Source organism: Sorex araneus, chromosome 6 (genome assembly GCF_027595985.1).
Source record: "Sorex araneus isolate mSorAra2 chromosome 6, mSorAra2.pri, whole genome shotgun sequence".
Classification (NCBI taxonomy): Eukaryota; Metazoa; Chordata; class Mammalia; order Eulipotyphla; family Soricidae; genus Sorex; species Sorex araneus.
In genome coordinates this window covers 57010416-57033021 of record NC_073307.1, presented here as the reverse complement: position 1 = coordinate 57033021, position 22606 = coordinate 57010416, and the positions used below count along the sequence as shown (strand labels likewise).

The following is a 22606-nucleotide window of genomic DNA, read 5'->3' as shown; positions in this document are numbered from 1 at the left end:
CAGTGGACTCCTCCATCCCAGCCAGTGCAGGGCGTGAGCAGGGAAGGGATCAGTGACACCATCTCTGCCAGGAGATTGAAAATACGTCACGAAGGACGTGACGTACTTTCAAACCTTCACATGAAAACTTGTCCAAGTCAGGCAGCTGGAGAGATAGTCCTGGGGGCGGGGGGGGGGGGTTGCTTGCAGGCAGCTGCAGCAGCTATAACTCTGGTTTGAGACCCTAGCCCCAAACCTGGCTCCCCCTGAGCCAGTCGGGAACAGCCCCTGAGTATAGCAAGGTGTTCTCTGGCCAAAAACAAACAAAAGAACAAAACTGATAAATAGTGCAGAAAGCAATACAGAGGGCAGAGAACTTTCCTTGCACATGGCCTGCCCAGACTGGTTCCTTGGCACCACATCTAGTCTCCTGAGCACAGCCAGAAGTGATCTCAATGTAGAGCCAGGAGTAAGCCCTGAGCATAGTTCAGGCTGAGTGTGGCCCCCAAATGAAACAGAACAACTCCTCCAAAGTCATATCTGACTGCTAATTTTTTTTGGTAGCCACTGAGTCCCAGAAATAGTAAAATTTGGCAACTAATAGACTTTCATAAGATGCCAATTTTCACGACACCACAGAGAATATCAACAAATTCAAATATTGTTGTGCTGGAATCTCTTTTCCTCCACTCCTGTAGCAAATATCCCCAACTGTGAATACAAGGGCTTAGGAAAGGTACTTAGCTGATTCAGAGCTACTTGAGTCACAAGATTTAATTTTTTTGTGTGTGCATGAGATTTGGATTATAGATGCACGCACACATGTACATTTGTACTGTTCTCCAGGGAACTTGATAAGTTAATCAAGATCATTCTCATGGTTGGATTCCAAAGCTAGTCCTGAAAGAGTAAACTGCTCATGTATCAAACATGGTGATGAAAAAACAATTGGGGGAAATAAAACATATTATCAATATTGAACAAAGCACAGTTCTGAAGGAGCTTTGAAGAGCTCTGAAAGGTGTTTAAAATGTGCCTTCAATAATAACCAGGAACCCAGGATAAACTACTGTGCACTTGAAATGAACCTACTGCAAACAGAATTGTGCTGTCAGCATGAAACAAACATTGGGAAGTTGCAGGCTTAGCGAGAATCATGCCGTGCTTAAAGATTAGGATATATGATGAGGGGCTGGAGTGATAGTACAGCAGGGAGAGTGTTTGCCTTGCACGCAGCGGAGTCGGGATCAATCTTTGGCGTCCATATGGTCCCCCAAGCACTTCCAGGAGTAATTCCTGAACACAGAGCAAGGAGCATCACCAGGTATGACCCCCCTCTGATGACTTTTGACATGTATTGCATATTTAAAGGATAATAGTTTTGAAAGAATTATCCAAATTAAATTAACATCATGGTTATTTTTAGCTTTATAAAGCTGAGTTTTGGGGTCAGAGTGATAGTATGGGTTTATGGCGCTTTCCTAGCAAATGACCAGCACTGACCATTTTATTGCAGGAACTACATATGTCTCCAAGACCTGCCAGGAACTATCTTTTGCTGGAGTTCTTCCTGGCACAGCTCCCTGACCATCCTGGCTTCTGGGCTCATGCGGGAAAACCCTGAGTCTGGGCCTTGAGGAAGGTGAGTTGTCAGGGGAACCGGCATTCGTCAGTGACTGCCATGGCTCAGTGGCCTTGCAAATGCCTGTACCTCGGTGTGAGACTAGGCAGAACCTACACTGCAGTGTCTGGGAAGCTCATCAGCTCGTAGAAACCCCATGACACTGGTGACACTGACCCGTCTAGCTCGGGTAAAGCATAGATGCCACCTTTCTCTGCCCATCTCACAATCCACATGTGATACAGTCCTTTCTGCCCCTACATATAACCATTATTCTCCCCAATAAACTTTGCACATGACTAGGAGTCTGTGCCCTGAGGGGTGGTTTTGTCTTGGCCACACTACATGCAACACATGAACATCTGTTGCTCTAGGTGCTGGGAACTGTCTCATGTACCCGGGGTTCAGGCAATCGCAGGACAGTTATAATCCTTAGCACAGAGCGTGAATAAGTCCTGAGCACAACTGGGTGGGATCTAAAAAGTAAAAACCAAATATACATATATATGTATATGTCAATTATGTGTGTGTGTATCCTGAAAAAATTTAATGACTCCTTTGGTTTGCATTATATCTCTATTAGCTGTAAAAATGATACCGCCCCCCAAAAAAACCCAAAGTGTCAACCTAAAAATGAAGTCATTTTAAAATAGGACTGTTGACAGTTCCAGTAAGGAGAAACATTTGGATGGTGTGGAAGAAAGGAAACAGAGAAAAGCTAATATAGAGATTGCACTGGGCTGAGCAGGAGCAAACAGTGGCAGCCGTAGAGAGAATGTAGTGGAACTGAGTAAACCTCAGACTTCATAGACATCAGAAGTTTCACTAAGTCACTGATGAATCACTGATAAGGAAAAAGAGAACTTTGTGCTGTGTCAGACTAGAATGGGGAAAAGATGGCTGGAGGATGGTTACATGCTCTGTTAATAATGACAGGACATAGGGTCCAGATATTAAAAGAGGCAAGGGACAAGATATCAAATCAGAACATGAGAAGTTAGGGGCTCATGGAAATGAGAGTGTGGGTCTGAAAGCCATTTTTTTAAAATTTAGGTTTTTGGGCCACACTCAACAATGTTCAGGGGTTACTCCTTACTCTGTGCTCAGATGTACTCCCGATGAGCTCTGGGGACCACATAGGATGTTGCAGGTTAAATTCAGGTTAGCTTAGGTGCAAGGCAAGCACATACCCGTGATGCTCTCTCCAACTCCTAAAAGCCATTTTGGAAGAATGAAGATAATTTTAACTGAGCTGATAAGCAAGCTCTTGACCCAAAAGTGGATGATACAAGTTACAAGGAGGAGAACAAATACCAGATCTCACTCATATGACTTTTTTCACTTAACAAGATACTCTCCAATTGCAGTGAACTGCAAGATTTCATTATTTCTCATCACTGCATAGTGTTCCACTATATGAATGGGGCAGACTTCATCAGTCCAAACCCTTTGGTAACTTCTCTGGGTAACAGAGGTGAGCCATGCAGGAAGGCAGTAGTGTTTGCGTGCTCTCTCACCCGCTCTCTTTCTCTCTTGCTCTCTCTGTCTCTCTTTATGCTAATAAGCTCCTGATTGAAACCTTCCACATTACTCACTTCTCCCACTGACATCTTTTGGAGTAAAAATCACTCATTACCTACATCGATGTCTTTTGAAATACGAAAGGTTTACATGGTGATGTCCAGTTTTTATTACTTCTTGTGGTTTGTTATCATAGATACAAAACTTTGAATGAATCACAAAAACACAAATACATCATGTTAAAAAAACAAATCCTCATAGATTAGTCCTGGCATTTGAGTTTCTTAACCTCTCTGCAGTTATTTGATGTACAGTTTGCAAGCCAGGGTCCAATTTCACTCCGTGCCTAGGGCTACCAATTTTTGAGTACCATTTGTTTACAAGACTGTTCTTTCTCATTGGATTATTTGGGAACCCTTGTTAAAAATCAATTAACTGTGAATATATGGGACTGCTGTTGGACTCTCAATTCTGTCCCATTGATTCCTATGTCTCTCTAGCTGCAGCCCACCATTCCCTGGATGGCTAAAGCTCAGCAATGCATTTTTAATTCTGAATGTGAACTCCCAACATTTGTTCCTCTTTCAACACTGCTATAGTTTAGATTTCTTTAATTTTCAAAGAGTTTTTAGGACATGTCTGTCAATTCATACAGGAAAAAATTCAGTTGAGGTTTGGATAAGAATTGCATTTGAATTTTTAGGTCACCTTGAAGTGTATTATCATCCTAACAAAATTAAGTCTCTGCTTTCATGAATAAAGGATGATTTTCTATTTCTGTAGGCTTGCTTTCTTTCAACCATGTTTTTTTTTTTGTAGCTTTCAGTGCAGAAAATCTTGCACTGTATTCATTTTTAAGTTATTTTTGATACTTGGTAAAGTTGATTATTTTCATCATTGCAGTTTTAGATTCTTCATTTCTTATGTATAACAATGCAAATGATCTTGTATATTCATCCTAAAATCTGAACTTGAATTTAAGTCTTTTAAACTGCACTGACCTATTTTGTGGACTAACATTGGCCTACGGTGTGCGGTGCAGCAGGGAACAGGGCTCAGTGGTCAAACACCTGCCTTCCAGGTGTGACATTCTGAGCAATATTGCTGCATGGCTACACATGACTGCCTCTGATTCCTGGTGCTGCCTCTGTGTCCCCAGCAGTTACAACCCCTGGAGCACCACCCAAGTAGAAGACCAACATAGCAGCAAGTGTGTAAGTCCATGCATCACAATAGTATCGACAACCACAAAAAGGGGAGAGTGGAAAATTTATTTTTTAATTACAACCTGTCTCATGTTCAGCTGTGATTTTAGACTACATAGTCCACAATACTTAGAGGCACATTTTTTTACTTGTCAATTAGATCTAGTTATTTTGAAATATTCTTCCATTTCCATACTGACCATCTTATTTTATATTTCCATCTATTTTTTAAGAGTCAAAGATGGAAATCTAAATGTGATAGCTGAATTGTCTATTTTTCTCTTCAAGCCAATGACTTTTTGCTTTGTGTATTTTCAGGCTGTTTTATTGAGTATGTGCATGTTTTTCATTGCTATGATTTCTTTATTGACCTGTTATTTTTGTAAAAATGACTTTGTCTTCAGTGACAACATTAACGAGATCTTGTCTGATATTAATAGAAACACTGGGATCTCTTTTTGTTACAATCTGCATAACAGATCTCATGCCATCCTTCTAAGTCAAATGGCTTGTGACATGAATATAATTTATGTCCCTAATTGGGAGCATTTAGTTGAATCACAGTCTTTTACCCATTCTTCCAATCATTGACATTTGATTTGAGTACTCAATCATTTTAAACTCAATGTAATCACTGTTAAGATTAGATTTATGGCTGACATTTCTGTATTGATTTTTCTGCAAGTTCATCCTTTAGGTTCTCCTTAACTGACTTTATTTATTTAGAAAAAATGTTTTTCTAGAGTATAATTTTAAATACCTTGCCAACTTCTTTACTATATACTTTAATTATTTTCTTAGTGGACTGTGGGAATTATTAATGTTAACATCTAATTGTGATCAAGTATGGGTGAGCATCAAGTTGATGTCAACAAAATATTTTTTAAAAACAACATTCTCTTTTAAAACTCCAAATCCATACCCACAGGCCTGGAGTACTTATTCTAGAACTTCTTATAGAATAAGCCTCTCTGTTGCTTTGAGCGCATACTTTCTGAAATGGCTCTTTTCTGCGGGATCTCTTTGAAGTTTGTGTTAAAGTAAGTTCTTCTCAGGAAGGTTCACTTGACCTCTGGCTAGTGTGGCTATCACTTCTGAACAAAGCTCAACTCTGTGCTCCTGGGCTTCAAGATGATGTGGATTTTAACCACATCAATGGCATCTGTTTTAGATTATCTGGAAATGTCATTTTACTTTCAGAGTTTCCAAATATATAATTATTTGATCACAGTCTTTTCTTTCAGCTTTTGAATGTGTCATCCAACTTCTTTCTTTCATGATTTAGAAGAGCCACTGATAGTAACAGGAGGTTTTTGCTCTTGCTATTTTCTTATTGTTTTTGCCTTTAGAAACAGATTGCAATGTCTACATTTATACCACTTTGAGTTTATGCCACTTGCAATTCATTCATCTGCCTGGATGTATATGTTTGTGGAGATTGTAAAATCTGGAAGGCGTTGGTCCTGATAGCTTTATGTATTCTTTCTGCCCTTTCTCTTTGTTCTCCTTCAGAGACTGTCCTTCTGTACATGCTGGTAAACTCAATGATGCCCCATTAGTTTCTGAGATTTGGATCACTTCCCTTTGATCATTTATCTTTGTGTTTGTTGAATTGGACAAGAAACATTGATATTTGCTGAAGTATTTGGATTCTTTTCGTGCTCAAATCTGCTACTCAGTCTTTCTCATGAATGTTTTATTTCAGCTGTTATAGTTTTTTCAATTTTTGATTGCAGTAAAATACACATAAGATAAAGTATGCCGTTCTAAGTGTGCAATGCAGAGATACTAATTACTCCATATTGCTGAGAAACTATCTCCACCCATCCCCAGAACTTTTTGTCTGGCAAAAGTCAAGTTCTAAACTCATTAAATGATATCTTGCAATTCTTTCTTTTTCCCTGAGAAAGACAACAACATTCTACTGTGCTTCTATAATTTTGATTAATCTATGTACCTCAAATAAGTGTGTGTGTGTCTCAATTTAATAAAATGACCCCAACTTTTCATCCATGCTGCTGAATCTATTGTAGAAATAGACAAAGTCTATTTTCTTGTAGGTAATTACCACAATTTACTTATCCATTCATATGTTAATGGACACTTGAGTTGATTCCACAGGAAGGGAGTGTCAGCTAAACTCAGGAGAAACTTTCCTTCGCTGGAGATGCCCTGATCAGTCTAGGCTATGGGAAGAACAGAAAGGCAAAAGCATTCTCTTAAGAATTTAAGACTGTGGGGGCTGTAGTGGTGGGTGGGTGGTGCTTGCCCTGCATGCAGCTGACCCAGGTTCTATCCCTGGCATTCCATATGGTCCCCCAAGCAGTGCCAGGAGTAATTCCTGAGTGCAGAGCCAGCAGTAACTCCTGAGAATTGCTGGGTGTGGCTCCCCCCAAAAACAAACAAAATAAAATAAAAGAATTTAAGACTGCAATCTAGAGCCATGAGATGTGGTTAAAATTCACATCATCCTGAAGCCCAGGAACACAGAGTTGAGCTTTGCTCAGAAGCAATGGCCATGCTAGCCAGAGGTCAAGCTAACCTTCCAGAGAAGAACTTACCTTAATACAAGCTTCAAAGAGATCCTGCAGAAAAGAGACCTTCCAGGAAGTATGAGTTCAAAGCAACACATTACTGACCAGAAATGTAAACAAGCTACTGGGAGACAGTTTAAAAACTCTGCAATTCACCCAAAAAGATATTGGTATGTTCAGGAAATAAGAACATGAAGACATTGGAAATTTGGTAAAGAAATAAGAGTTTGTGAATTATGCGGGAAATCAGAAAAGAGATGCAACAAAATAAGATGTCAGTGAATGAGAAATAATGAATTTAATAGACAAGGTTAGTGTATATCATTAGAGCAGTCAACGGAGCCACATTGATTCACACACAGGTGCTAGGAACACAAGTACCCATGTGTAGTAATTTCATTCACAAAGAGGGCGACAATGCCAATGGTTCCAAGCTTTTAAGATAATTAGGCAACAACTGACCCATGTGAACCTATATGTAAATTTATGAGGCCTTCATAGACATTAGTCATCTAGACTAAACATCTAACAGTCTGGGGATGTGTTAAACTTGGACTCAATCAATTAAACTGATTTTTACTAAGAATTTTTTTACATTTTCCGTTATAGGAGATCAGAGCATTTTTTTCTTTTTCTGTTACATCTTTCTAGGCTTACAATGAACAACATGGGCTATAGCATGTACAGTGTGTAGGACGCTTGCCTTGAACATGGCTGACTGGGGCTTGATCTCCAGCATCCCATATGGTAATTCCCAAATGTATAGTCAGGAATAACTCCTGAGCATCATAACATCAGGTATGGCTCCCAAACCAAAAAAAAAAAAAACAAGAAGAATAAAATGAACAACAGTATGTCCACCCATTACTTCATGTTTGCCCTCTAATTGTTTAATGAAGTAAACCACAAATCCTGTGCCTCATGTCATTACACTTGTTTGTCACGACCTAGGTACAATTTTAAAGAAAGCTAATAAAATCCATTGATTACTTTGAATCAGACTTCAGTGCATATAGTCTACACATTTCAAATGAACCATCTTACATTCTAAAGATGTATAACCATACTGACCATCCCTAAATATTTTACTCTACAAAATAAGCAAACAGTGTCTATATCCTGAGATGTCCTTGTACTCAGGTCTAGTTGTCATTAAAAATTTTTGGTTACACTCAATACCCCTATTGCAAACCAGGACACCCAAAAGGAGAGAGAGAGAACAAGTTGGAATGCTCTGCCACCGAGGCAGAGTGGGGTGGGGGGATGGGATAAAGGGATGGGAGGGATACTGGATTCATAAGTGGTGGAGAATGGACACTGGAGGAGGGATGGGCTCTCAAACATTGCATGAGGGTAAAACAAGCACGAAAATGTGTGAATCAGTAACTGTACCCTCACTGTGACTCACTAATTAAAAAATCAATAAATTATAAAAAAAATTTGGTTATCTATTAGCTATGTGATCAGTCTCATGTAAAATATCAGAAAATACAAAACTGTGAAAAATTGCATGTGGCAACAATGCAATGACACAAACGTAAATATTTTTTAATTGAATTATGTTCCTTCCTATTTAGAAGAGAAATCATCTTGCTTAGATATACTAAAAACTATCATTGAGGAATATTATGTAGGCCCAAATGAGATGCACAGGTGCACAGGTCACTGAGTGAAACACTTGGGTAAGTCAACTCTTTACCCATTTTGAAGGCTTTCAATATGATAGTAAATGATTAAGCTATTCACAGCTCCAACAAAATGGCCTGTTTTGTAATGTGAGGATATTAATTTCTACAGTGAAAACACCCAGCAGCTTCTGGGCAGTGAGACTGTGATCAATACAAAGATCAATACTACAGTCAGAAACCAGCACAGGGGACATTCTTCCCCACCATTCATACACCACATTGGTACTCACAGCTGGAGAAAATGAGAGGGCAGGAGTGCTCATCCATGGGGAAATTGTGTAGCTGCAGCTGACACTCTGCATTGATGGTAAGCCTGTGAAGACAACCAAGTGTCACTCCTCATCAGTCAGCCAGGTACATCCCCACAAAGTCCCAAGGCAAAGCGAGGGGACAGGCTCCTTTGCACTCTGGGATGGGACTCCGTAACTCACTGCATGGGCCATAGTTTGTGTTAAGGATGGGCAATACAGAGAATTTCAACTCAGACATTTCTAAACTGTGTGGAGAAATACAAGACAAATCCAACAAAGAGGCAACAAACAAAGACAACTGTTGGTTTCTATGTCCTGGTTTTCAATCTGTTGGACTAAATTCAATCCTTCCTCCTTCTGAAAACTGGTGTGTGTGCCCACCAGACAGCAGTCCAAATCAGCATTGGAAGCTGCCTTCACGTTGGCTGATTTGGGGAAGTCACGTAGATTCTTTGAAGCAGGTTTTCTGACCTGGGTTGTTTTTTTATGATAACCAGGAAGACCCCACAGAAGTCGATTCAAGGATAACTTCCCCTTTTATCAGGACAGAATTTGGCAAAACTTCTTGTTTAGTCTGTTCAATTGACTTCGGTTTTGGTTTGAGGGCCACACCTGCTAGTGCTCAAGGATCATCCCTGGGGTGCTCCAGGAGTCAACTAGGTGGAGCCAGGAGTCAAATAAAGGACTCCCCCATGCAAATCCTGTGCTCCAGTCTTTGAGCCAACTCTCTTTGCTCTTTTTTTTTTTTTTTTTTTTTTTGCTTTTTGGGTCACAACTGGCAATGCACAGGGGTTACTCCTGGCTCTGCACTCAGGAATCACTCCTGGCGGTGCTCAAGGGACCATATGGGATACTGGGAATCGAACCCGGGTTGGCTGCATGCAAGACAAACGCCCTACCCGCTGTGCTATTGCTCCAGCCCCAACTTTGCTCTTATTTTTTCCCCGTACTAGTTTATTAGCTATAAACTTTTTTTTGCAAATTAGTACTCCAAGATTATGGCTTTTTTGTTTATTTTTGGGCTACATCTGGCAGTGCTCAGGGGTAACTCCTGGCTCTGTACTAAGGGATCACTCCTAAGGATGCTCAGAGAACCATATGGGATGCTGGAATCAAATCCAGGTTGTTCATATGCAAGGCAAATGCCTCATCTGCTGTGCTCTCTCTCTCTGTCTCCAAGATCATGACATTTTAAAAATTACTTGCCAAGTGGATCTGTGGGTTAACTATATTCAAGACAAATTTACAAGGTCCACTTTAAGCAGAAATGGACTCTGGCGCAAGAAGGAATTTATACCCATTACTGAAACTATGTGTGCCTTTCTTTTTAAAGGCTTGGCATTTAGATAGTCTTTTCCAGGATGCTGTAGCAGGTTGAACAGGACAAAGAAGGCAGACTTAGCAATAAAATAGGTTCACCTCCATATGACAATCTAAATTTTGGACCCAGAGTCAGCCCATTCCTCATTAAAATCCAGCGGTGTCTTACCTTAATGTGTAAAGGATTTTCCCATCATTCCAGATTCGGAGGAGTTGATTGGGCGTGGTGATCCAGTGGGCCTCCGCAGTCTTAGAATTTCGGAAGATGGTGTCGGGGATCCAGATCAGCCCCACCATGTTGCTGTTCAGGGTCAGGATTTTCATGGTGCTGTTGAATCGAAGGCGGCTATCTGTCCAGGTCTGGGCAAAGAACACATCGATCTGGTACTCCTAGGACAGAGCAGAGGACAGGAAAGAGGGTTCTGTCAGTGGATTTTTCTGTGTGCTTCACTCTCCAAATGTCTGTATTTTCTATGTAAGGCTCTTGCCTTGCATGTAGTCAACCTGAGTTCAATCCCTGGTACCACATATGGTCTCTTAAGTCCCACCAGGAATGATCCCTGAGCACAGCAGTGTGTGGCCCCAAAACAGAAACACAATTTGTATTTTCCTTGATTTATTGTGTTCCCCCTCACCCACATCCTCACCTTACTTTATTTTTTCTGCTAGTACTTACTATTGCCCCTGGTCTAACATGGTCTAATTCTCAACAAATTGTGGTCGATATTATCAGTCAATTGTGTGATAACAAAGTGATAGTGATTAGCTGGTTACATTTTAAAAGGTACATAAACTGTGATGAGGAAGCAAGAGGATTATAATTCAGGGCAGAGATGCAGAAGTGCCTAAATTGCTAAGTCCAAGTTATCACCATTAGCTGTACCTAGAAAGCCTTCACTATTCCACCTGAAAAGTGGGTACAGAGTGGTATCCACCTGCTAAAGAAGTTGCAAGGAAGAAAGAAACAATTACAAGACAGACTGTCAGTGTCTGACATAGAACAGGAGACCCATTATTATAAGTGTAGAAGGTAATAATTATTATTTTCACAAGAGAGTGCTCAAACAATATAGGTCAAGTCAAAAAAAAAAAGAGAAGCAGCAACAAAACACTATCTAACACATTGTATACCTCAAACTTATATGTTATAAATTTCATCTAATAATAATTCTTGTGGCAAGTCATCCAAGTGCTAATTTCAACAGAAGTCTGATGGAATTCAAATTATCGCCATAAATGGAAGTCACTCTCGTGAGAATTCACAACATGGACTAAGACTTTTCTGTGTCTGTTATGTTGTAGGGTGGAACTAAAATCACTTTGAGACTTGAAGAAATGCCCCTGCACCAACCCAAAAGATGCAGCAGCAATGGGAAGGACAGACTGTTGGGCCAGGAGGATGTGGAAGGCATCCTGGAGGAGGAAGGGTCCTCAGCCAGGTCCTGGGGTCAACGTGGGACTCAGCCTGATGAACATGCTGTTCTCTCTGCTCAGAGCTCGCCTGACTGGGGCTTGGCTGGGGCCCTGTCTAGTATCCTGGAGACCATGGCCCCTGATTTGCTACAGGGGTGAGGAGTGTCTGTGCTTTCCCAGCCTGGAGCTGCTTCCCATTCCTATCTCTTCCCTCCCTGGCTTTCAACCCTCCCTGAGAAAAATACATTTATCACATCCAGAGATGCTCAGCAGTTACTCCTTGGGGTGATTAGGGGACCATATGGGATGCTGGGGATCGAATCTGGGTTGGCTGCATGAAAAGTGAGTGTCCTACCTGCTCTCCTATCACTCCAGTCCCCCATATACATTCCTTGTGTGAGTGTTCGAAGCTTCAACAGGTGTCTATGTGTGCAGACACTCCTGGGTGTCACCAGGAGTACTTTCAGTAGCTGAAATGTGGCCATTTGTCCCAATACCCACATAGCACTGTAGCACTGTAGCCCTGTTGTCCCATTGTTCATTGATTTGCTTGAGCAGGCACCAGTAATGTCTCCATTGTGAGACTTGTTGTTACTGTTTTGGGCATATTGAATATGCCATGGTTAGTTAGCTTGCCAGGCTCTGCCGTGAGGGCGGGATACTCTTGGTAGCTTGCTGGGCTCTATGAGAGGGACAGAGGAATCGAACCCAGGTCAGCCGCATGCAATAAATTCCCTACCCGCTGTGCTATAAAATGAATACCCACATAAGGGTGAACAATTGAACCGCCAAGTAGAAATAAGCTGTGGGGACAGCCAGTTAACAAACTGAGTGAAGTTCTTTGCCTGTCTGCAGCCCTGTGCCCTCTCCAGGTATATGGTACGAAGATGTCGGAGGACAGGAGGTGTTTCTAGTCCTGACAACTCCTGCCTCCACATCCCTGCTGGGGATTCCCTGCTCTGCGAAATGCCCTTTTCACTTCTGTGCCTGCCTCTTGCACTCAAGATGTACCTGATGCTCAGGGGTTTGTGTTCTGCGGGAAATATTCAGCCACCGTCTGGAAGACTACAGTGGGGCAAATGAAGTGGGGATCCTGCCCCTCTCAAACACTGTGTTTCTGTAAGGGATCTCCTAAGACATGCCTGAGGCAGGGATGCTGGGGCTCAGGGGTCCTCTCTGCTCTAAAATCTGGCCATCGAGCCCCCACGCCAAAGGACATAATGAGCTGATATGTGTCTGTGTGCGGTGCATGGCTTGGATGTTTTATCATGTCTACATTTGACTCAATGTTGGAGAAACACTTGCCACCCACAGAGAACTCTTTTTATGTCCCTCATAAACTTTCTTTGTAATGGCATTAATCATCTTTCTTTTCTGCGGGAGGTGGGGGGAGGGGAAGAAAACCATACTGCAATGTCTTTCTAAAAATCAACAATATTTTATATAATACATAAGTAGCTGTGAGATGAATGTGTTTTGAATGCTAACAAATGGGATGGGTGAAAAATGAGCAGAATCCCTGCCCTGATTTACACATGTGGGTGTGGAGGGCCTCCGTTCCTAATATGTTTGAATAATTGGAGGGCTTAATGGTTCCTAAATAGGTCGGGAATTACTGTACAATGGGGAACATTTTGACAAAATAGAGGAGATAGCAGGCCTTCCAGGGATCCCTGCTAACTTTGAAAGCAATTTGTTTCCCTGTACTTCCCTTTGCCAAAGGAGGAGGACAAATGGGAGAATGATTAATTAATAAAGGACAACTCTCAGAAACTGGGGAGACAGGCATGCCTGGGGCCTGGAGCTATCTCCAGCTGGGTCCTGGGTGCACTAAGTTGCCAAACTGCCTGGAGAGATGGAGAAATGTACTAGCAAGGGAAGTTCCCTTTCTTGGAGGGACACAGAGGGTTCTGGGGCCATATCTTGCTTCTATTCCTTCTGTGCTCATGAGTGACGCCTGGCAAAGCTCTAGGGGACACAGGTGGGGCTGGGGGTCTGGGCAGGGGTGGCGACATGCAAGGGCAAACACGTCACCCTGTATTATCTCTCTGGCCCCCAGAGTTCTCTTTAATGTGACCCCAGCCCTAGGCTGACTTGTGGTGTATAAACCTATGAGGAAATGGTAATTCAAATAAAAACATTTTAATTTCTTCCTTATCGGGTCTGGAAATCTAGCAGAATCTAACACCTTTTTAAAATTAATTAATTATTTTTTTAATTGAATCACTGTGAGATAGAGCATTACAAAATTGTTTGTGATTGCACTCCAGTCATACAATGTTCCAACACCCATTCCTTCACCAGTGTAATTTTCCACCACCAGTGCTGCCGGTTTCCCTCCCACCCCTTCAAGCCACCCCCACCCCACCAGCCTATCTCTATGGCAGGCTCTCCTCTCCCCTCCCCTCCCCTCCCCTGCCCTCCCCTCCCCTCCCCTCCCCTCTCCTCTCCTCCCCTCCCTTCCCCTCTCCTCTCCTCTCCTCTCCTCTCCTCCCCTCCCCCCCTCCCCTCCCCTCCCCTCCTCTCCTCTCCTCCCCCCTCCCTTCCCCACCCCTCCCCTCCCCCTGAATCTAACACCTTTAACACCTTTCTGGGACCATTTTCTGAAATGAGTACTGGGAGATGTGGATTTACAATTGGCCCCCTGCCCCCCACCCCAAACCCCTGAAGTCTGCCACACCACCCCTGTCACATATTAGCTTTCCTCAGAGGGACTCTCCCTCACAGAATACCCTCCCACAGACTTGGGCTTCTCCAGCGTTGGGGACCTGCCCCCTTCCCACCATGGCACTCTCATTTCTGAAATGGCAAAAATAACAGGTGACAAGTTTAAGCTGGTTTCATCACAGTGAACCCAAGATAAGTGCGTTGACAGTGGAACATTTTTGAATGACCCTCATGCTCAAGAGGAGTACCAAAGCTTCTACCAAGTCAGGATGGGGTCTTCCTTGGGGATCCCTACAAGCCGGAGACACGACACAGCTTAAAAGGGCAGGGAGGGACACTTCCAAAGCTGCATTTTGATCATCCAAGCTTCTAAAAGTTCCATGTCAGGGGCCAGATAGGACAGCAGGGAGGGTAGTTGCCTTACACTCAGCAACCTGGGTTCAATCCCCAACACCATGTATATCTTCTAAGTCCTGCCAGGCATGACCCCTGAGCACAGAGCCCAGAGTCAGCTGAGCATGGCTGGGTGGGGTCCAGCAACCCCACTTCTTATTTAGCAAAGGCATCTGCACTCCTATGTTCACTGAAGCACTGCTCACAGAAGTCCGGATCCGGAAGCACACCTCGAGTACCTGGTGGAAGGAACTCTGGGCCACTGTTTGTAAAAGCAGGTGGGGTGTGCAATTCCTGTCCAAAGGGATCACTGCCAACCATCATTGTCAGAGTGATCCCAGAGTGATCATTGCCAACCATCATTGTCATTTGCATCCCAACTGCCTTCTCCCCACGGCACTTGAGGCTGGCTTCCAACCATGGACCAATCCTCCTGGCCCTTGTTTCTTCTGTATAAGAACTGTGTGATGAAAGTGGATAAAGAAACAAACACAATAACCTCTCAGTATCTGTATTTCAAACCATATGCCCAAAATGGGGAGGGAGGAAGGGAAAGAGGGAAGGAGGGAAAGGGAGAGAGGGGGATGAGAGAGGGGAGGGAGAGAGAGAGAGAAAGAGAGAGAGAGGTGAGAGAGTTACCTGCTATAGAGACAGGCTAGGGGGTTGATGGGACGGAAACTGGGGACATGGGGTGGGAAATGTACACTGGTGAAGGGATGGGTGTTGGAACACTGTATGACTGAAACCCAACCATGAACAGTCTTGTAACTGAGTATCTCACAGTGATTCAATTTTAAAAAAAAGAAAAAAGAAAAAACAGGCTGGGCTTCCATGTCTTGTGAGAGAGATGGAAGAGCTGTTATGGCTGCGAGAAGACCGCCTCCCCCCTCCCCTGCCACTCTCTTCCCCGAACCTTCACTGCTCCCCACTTGCTGAGATGCAATTGGTGTCCCAAAAGGGAGAGTTGACTAGCTACTTGCTGTAGCACATGATGGACACAGCTCCTGGCACATACACCCACTTGTAATGGGACCTGGTCACTCCTCTCTGCCCACAGCCTCTTGTGCAGGGACATGACACCCTGACACTGACCAGGGCACCTTCGCTATCACTGTTTCTTTTCAGTCCCACAGCATATGACCTTTTCATGAGAAAGTCAAGGACAGTGATTCAAGCTCCCCTTCACCACTGACTCCTACACGAAGGGACTGGACACCATCTGCAGGGAAGTTCATTGCTGAAGCTCACTTCTCCTTCAGGCTGAAGGGCTCCCTGCATTGGGGGCACCAGTGATTGGGCACTACTCCCCTTTTGGTGCTCTGCAATAGCTCCCAGGGAATCCTGAGAAAAGCTGGGCGTGGGGCTTGGGTCTCCCACATGTGAATCAGGACCTTCAGTTCACATTCATCTCCCCAGCCCAAAGCCCCTTTCACATGTTTATTTTACTTTTAATTTTATGAAAGAACTGTGATCCACAAAGGTATTGATAGTTGAAACTTAGACATCTATTCCTCTAGCACGAATTCCACCGAAGTGTCAGCGTCCCTCCACCAGTGCCCGCAAGCTCCCCCCGCACCCAGACTGCCACCTGTCAGGCACATCGTGAAGTTTGGTGGTTGGAGCCTGGATTTTACTGATTCTGTGGTTTGGACACAGAGCTATTGCCTCTCTGCACTGCCGACAGACCCCAATCCCCGTAGTCCTTGTCCCCACTGCTGTCTTTCCTCATCTTCTTACTCCCGATGTCTTTCCTTCTCTGTCCTTTAGACAGAGCCTGGCTTCTCTGAAGAGCTCTGAGTTCCCTGTGAACACAGAGCAGCCTTGAAGGAAGCCTGCACTGGAGCCAAGGCCACTGGCCCAGCGGATTGAGTCCACAGAGGCACCAGGGGTCTCGCGAGACTGAGTCCGCAGAGGCACTGGGGGTCTCGCGATACCAGTGCTCCATCAGCACATCCACAGAGGCAGTCAAACCAGCCATTCTCCGTGGCACCATTCCCAGAGCTGCAAGGTGGGGCTCATTCCTAGTGCTCACAGTGGGGATGAGGTGGTATGGGGATAGATGCCACCATGAGGTGGTGCACGGCGCAGAGCAGAGCTCGGAGGACAGGAGGACAGGCTTTCCGGGAGAATGTGACCTAGAGCAGACACCTGCAGGCCACACACGCAAGCTACACCCAGGGAGAAGCTGCAGGGTCTGGCTGAGAAACATTCGGAGAGCACAGCTACAAAAAAAAGCGGCAGGAGCACCAGGGCTTGTGTAAGGAGTAAGGCACCTTGCAGCAGCAGCACAAGAAGAAACTTCGAGAGAGGGGGGGTGTGGGGTGTGGGGTGTGGGGTGTGGGGTGTGGGGTGTGGGGTGTGTGTGTGTGTGTGTGTGTGTGTGTGTGTGTGTGTGTGTTCAGATACCTTCGTAGTTCCATCCAAGAATGATGCTGACTGGCGATGCGGCTGCGTTATTCTCATGACCCTCCGGGCAGCTTCTGGGAAACCAAAGTCTTTGGGTTCCGGGGAGAGTATGGTTGCAAAGCTGAAACTTAAAGGAATTGATGGAAGGGCACCACCAGAAATTAATTTGTGGCTTAATTTGACTCAACACGGGAAACCTCACCTGGCCCAGACACGGACAGGATTGACAGATTGATAGCTCTTTTTCGATTCCATAGGTGGCGGTGCATGGCCATTCTTAGTTGCTGGAGCAATTTGTCTGGTTAATTCCGATAATGAATATATTCATATATATATGGGATATTTTGATAATTTTTTAAAATCAAGGTTCGTTGCCTTCTATGCCCCTCTACTTTACATCCCATCTGATGTGGTGTGCTACTCCTGGTACATCGGTGGTATAGAGTATGAGATGTCGTGCTCCAGGAATTCTAATATTTTAAATAAGGTGATACAGCTGGAGTTAAATTTTTAACTGGGGGTCTGGAGGCATCTCTGCAGCTTATTGATCTCTTCAAGATTTATTTGTGAGTCCCTGGATCATGGCCCATTAATGAGCTTATATGGTGCCAGAGGCAATTCGGGGGCATGACTGCCAGGCTTCTGAAAGAATAGGGTGGGGGTGTGGGGAGAAGTGGCTGTGGGGAGGTCACCTATGCCTGACTCTGTGAGAGCCTGGAGATGCTGGTCACAAAACCCCCATACCTGAGTCTTTTGGCAGGTTCATTCATGGAGGAGGCTCGACCCAGCCTGTGGAGATCGTCTGTGAGCATGGCAGTGGTTGGGTTCTGGAGGTTTTCAGCTGCCAGGACTCTGTTTGAGTGGGTGGGAGCCTCACCCTCAGGGTGTTGGGGAGGTCTCTCAAACTGTATTTGGATGAAGGCCCTGGTAGGGGTTCCCAGTGGTGACTCTTGGGCGATTCAGACAATGGTTTTGATGCAAGTGCCAGGAAATGGGGTGCTGCTGAGGCCCTGAATTTTGGGGGGCCCCCAGACTATCCCCAAGAGCACTGGAGATATTCAGGGCCACTTCGTGGGGCAAAGCAAACCCTATGGCTGCACAAAGTCATGCCCTGGGGCCCCTGTGGTGCTGAGAAGCTGTCTCAGATCTGCCAGACGCAAGGTCTGAGCTATTTTTAAAAAATGTTTGGTCAGAATCGGCTGTGCTTAGGACTTACTCTGGGCTCTGAATTCAGGGATCCACAGGGAGGACTCAGGGGATCAGATGGGGTGCCGGGGATCAAACCCAGCTGTATGTAAGGTGAGAAAGAGATACTCCTACCTGGACTATCCTCCAGTCTTCGAGGCCTGAGTCTCTACTCCTGTTTCATATCTCCAGCCCCCAGAGTCATGTTTGATGTGCCTTTCATTTAAAATTTCCAATTTGGGCTGGAGAGTGCATGTGGCGAGTAACATACTTGCCTGGCACTTGGTCCACCCTGGTTCAATCCTTAGTCCCCCAGATGGTGCCTGAACAATGTCAGGAATGGTCCCTGAGTACAGAGCCAGGAGTAAACCCTAAGCACTACTAGGTATGGCCCATGAATATATAAAAGTCTTTAATTTTGAAACTAGGATTTTAAAAAATAGAATGCTTTGAAAGACCTCCTTTTCATCTCTATGCTGTTATAGAACAGGGCTCTTAATTCCCTAACTTGAGAGGAAAATCTACAGTCAATGCCAGGTTGAAGACGCCATGCCTACCCTCATCTCCTTCATAGATGAACTTAATTCCTGTCCTCAAGGTACTTTCCCTTTCATGAAAAAGACACCAAAACTTAATATAGAATATAAATATCCCATTCTTAAAGCAGCACTGGCAGTCACATGTCTGTGTCATTACTGTGTGCTATGTAATCTATTTATTTGACTAGTGTCATTTCTTAGATATGCTCGACAATGTCATAAAGTAGATGTCATGACTTGCTCAATTTTCTCTCCAAAGATAGAGTCAGCATATAGATGAACTTCCTTTTCAACTAGAACAAAACTGGACTACATTTTCACACATTTGTGGGGGTGGGATGGGAGGGGCAGAAAATAATAATGGGAGAGAAAACCTAATAGTGAATTTAATTTACACAACACAATTACAGGGGAAATATTCAAATTGCCAAAGTGCATTAGACAAACCTTTCAAAAATGACTCATCACGGGTGATGTCTGAGAATGTGGCATGTGGGCTGGGAGGTGTCCAAGGATGAAGCACAGCCTTTATCTGATCCTGATCCTGCATTCACAATCCTGGGTTCAATCCCGGTAGCTCAGAGTGGCCTGGGCACCATAGGACTGATCCCCAACCACCTATCTGAGGTGTGGCACAAACACAAACAGCATAGGAGAATGTGAAATGGAATGATAACAAAAATCAGATTTTGGATATTTTTCAAAGAAGTCAAACGACTGAGTCTGAAGTGAATGAGTCTTGAGGGCACAGGAAATTTATGTACCTGTTTGGTTTATAGTCACTGACATACACCTAAGAACATTTTAATTGCTAGAGAAGTGCTGTCATTTTGTAAAAACAGCAAATACTACTAAAATAATTTTAAAGTAGAACATTTCATAGACTAATGTGTGATTTCTGTGGATAAAAATAATGTTGCTTATATTGGTCATACTAAGAGAAAAAATGCTTTAAATAAAAATACTTTTTAGATTCCAATTTGCCAATCACCCTACCACTCAGGAGAATATGTCTTTCCGAATTGCCTCCAAACACAGCCGTTTATTTGTGTGTGAAAGTGGGGCAATTTCACGGTTGTGGTGTGTCTTCCCGATCTGCAGTTCTGTGTTGAACTGAATACGTATATCTTTACCTTGACAGGAATCCACTTCTCCCACTGCTCACAGCAACGCATATTTAATCAGACTCATCCAAACACTGTCAATGAAGTGCTTGGTATTTTGAAATGCTCCCTTAACAGTGTGCCTGTGTATGCTTCTGTGTGTACATGTGTGTGCCTGCGTGTGTACATGGTGTGTCTGTGTTTCTGTGTGAGTGTGCACCTTTGTGAGTGTGTGCCTGTGTGAATGTGTGTATGTGGCTGTGTGAATGTGAATGTGTGAGTGTGTGCATCTTTGTGTGGCTGTGTGAGTGTATGCATGTGTGTGGCTGTGTGAGTGTGGCTGTGGGTACTTGTGTTTGGCTGTGTGAGTGTATGCATATGTGTGTGCATATATGAGTGTGTGCCTAAGTATGCCTGTGTGAGTGTGTGCCTGTGTGAATGTATGATGTGTGTGGCCGTGTAAGTACCTAAATGTGTGGCTGTGTGAGTGTGTGCACATGTGTGTGGCTGTGTGAATGTGTGGCTGTGTGAGGCTGTATGTGTGTCCATATGTATTGTGCATATGTTTGTGACTATGTGAGTGTGTGATGTGTGTGTGTGGCTGTGTGAGTGTGCACATGTGTGTGGCTGTGTGAATGTGTGGCTGTGTGAGGCTGTATGTGTGTCCATATGAATTGTGCATATGTTTGTGACTATGTGAGTGTGTGATGTGTGTGTGTGGCTGTGTGAGTGTGTGCTGTGTGAGTGTGTAATGTGTGTGGCTGTGTGAGTGTGTGTCATATGTATGCATGTGTATGGCTGTATGGCTGTATGGCTGTGTGAGTGTGTGATGTGTATGTGAGACTGCCCCTGGCACACACAGTCATGGGGTTCTGCCCACAGCACTCTGGGGCCCAGGCAAGCAGACTGGGCCTTTCTTTCTCCCTTTAATCTTAAAGTTTATCTGTAGTTTTCATTATGTCTGTGTCCCAGCAGTAAGCTTGTTGCACCAAAGCTTGAATGCTTTTCAAACTTTTCAAAATACATTTCTACCATAACTATTTAAAAATGTCGGTCTTCTAGTATGTTTTTTCCCCAACATAAGGGCTAGAAGACCTTTGGCATATTTTTTTGATTTTTATTAAGACATTCAAGTTTCTAGCAAATTGGGATTTTTTTCTTCCACTCTAATTTGTATGCTTCTTACTTTGCCCTTTGAATTGATTACAACTTCTACCCTGATGTTGAAATAAGAGTGTGAAATAAGAGTGTTGTTCTCAGCTTTAGAAAAAAGCATTCAGTCTAACAATCAACTGTTTAACAATTTAGAACTGTGACAGCTGGGATTGGAGAGATAGTAGAACAGGCTGGATGGTTGCCCTGCTCTGGCCAACCTAGGATTGATCCCTGGCTTTCAAGTTGGTTTGAAAATCAGCTCCACATTTCGCTAATGCGCTCATCTGCTGTCTTTATTCATCCACTGGTAACACCCAGGGGGAGTTTTGTTGATGTCTATTTCTCTTGGTTGTTTGTATTGCATTTCCCAGTTCTATCATTTCCAGTGGGTTCTTCTATCTTCTGTTTTGGTTATTTACTAAAAGAATCACAACTGTTTCTATGTGTATTTAAAAAACCCACCTGCCTCATTACTTCGAGCTAATTCTAACATCTATTTAATATTGGTGAAGGAGGCTGTTCACTGTCTTTTCCCAGAGGAGCTTAAAGGTCCATTCTCATCCATACAGCCTCTAGGATGTGCTCATATTTTGTTTTTTTATTTGGTGAGAGTATTGTTCTTCATCTAAATCTGCAGAAAATGCTGCTACTTTAATTTTGAGCAGACAACCTTTTCTTCAGATGGTCCTCTAAGCTGTGTGTCAGAGCAGAGTTCTAAGCTCCTACAGGGATTTCCATGTCTTCTGTGCGTGTCTGCAGCCTAAAAAGTGGGATTTCAATTCACAGCTCTCAAGGGCTCTGCTGGCTTCATTATGATTAGACTCATGCAAGCTGCTGTCTGGTTGTTTTCTCAACCACATTCTTATTTTGTGATTGACTCAGCATTTTTTTTAATCTCTGGGATTCCCCCTTGATTTTCTTCTCACTAGATCAGTGGGGCTCTGTTTACCCTCCTCTACCCGACAATTCCTGTCCTTAGATGACAAGGGGGAAGCAAACAGGAGGCATCTCGATGAATGCTGCTCCAACCAAGCAGAGAGGAACGGTTCTCTTTGTCTCAAGAGTTCTGGTTCTTTGGGGTTCCAGAAGCTTCCCCAGTTATGACCTTAATAGATTTTCCTAGTGAGTCAGGAAGAATGGGGGAACTAAGAGTAGAAATGAGTCACTTTACTCTCTAAGAATTAGCAGTTCTTTCCCAACACCTCAAGTCAGATTGGAAGATTTATATTAGAACTCTCAGTGTTTACAAAACGACTCTCAGTCTTCAAGCCTGTTGACTTCCATCCCAAAGCTCCCAAGAGTAAAGCATGGGAAACTCATGAACCATTTGGTATCAGCTCAAATCCTGATGTTTTCCCTCCAGTATTTACTGGAGAAAGTTGCAAGTACACATGAGAAGAACATTTCATCCTGTCGGATGAATGTTCAAGAGATAATCACTAGATCTTATTGACTTATAGTGTTGTTCAAGTTTTTCATACTCCTGATGACTTATATCTGTTCTGTCCATTATTGGAAGTGGGGCACTGAAACTTCCAAATATTATCACTGAATTGCTTATGTCTCTCTTCACATATTTTTTGCTTCATTTATTTGAGACTCCATTGTGTGTATACATATATTTTT

General features: G+C 43.6%; 1 protein-coding gene across 2 annotated transcripts in view; it reads right to left on the bottom strand.

Moving 5' to 3' along the window:
• The window catches only part of GABRG3 (gamma-aminobutyric acid type A receptor subunit gamma3), a 434279-nt gene that overhangs the window by 182321 nt on the left and 229352 nt on the right, over nt 1-22606 (bottom strand). For both annotated transcript variants that reach the window (XM_055142221.1, XM_004617564.2), the window contains exons 4-5: nt 10289-10509; nt 8779-8861 (exon numbers count right to left, since the gene is read on the bottom strand). In XM_055142221.1, coding sequence (XP_054998196.1) covers nt 8779-8861; nt 10289-10509 — 304 coding nt within the window. The remainder of the gene's footprint in view (nt 1-8778; nt 8862-10288; nt 10510-22606) is intronic.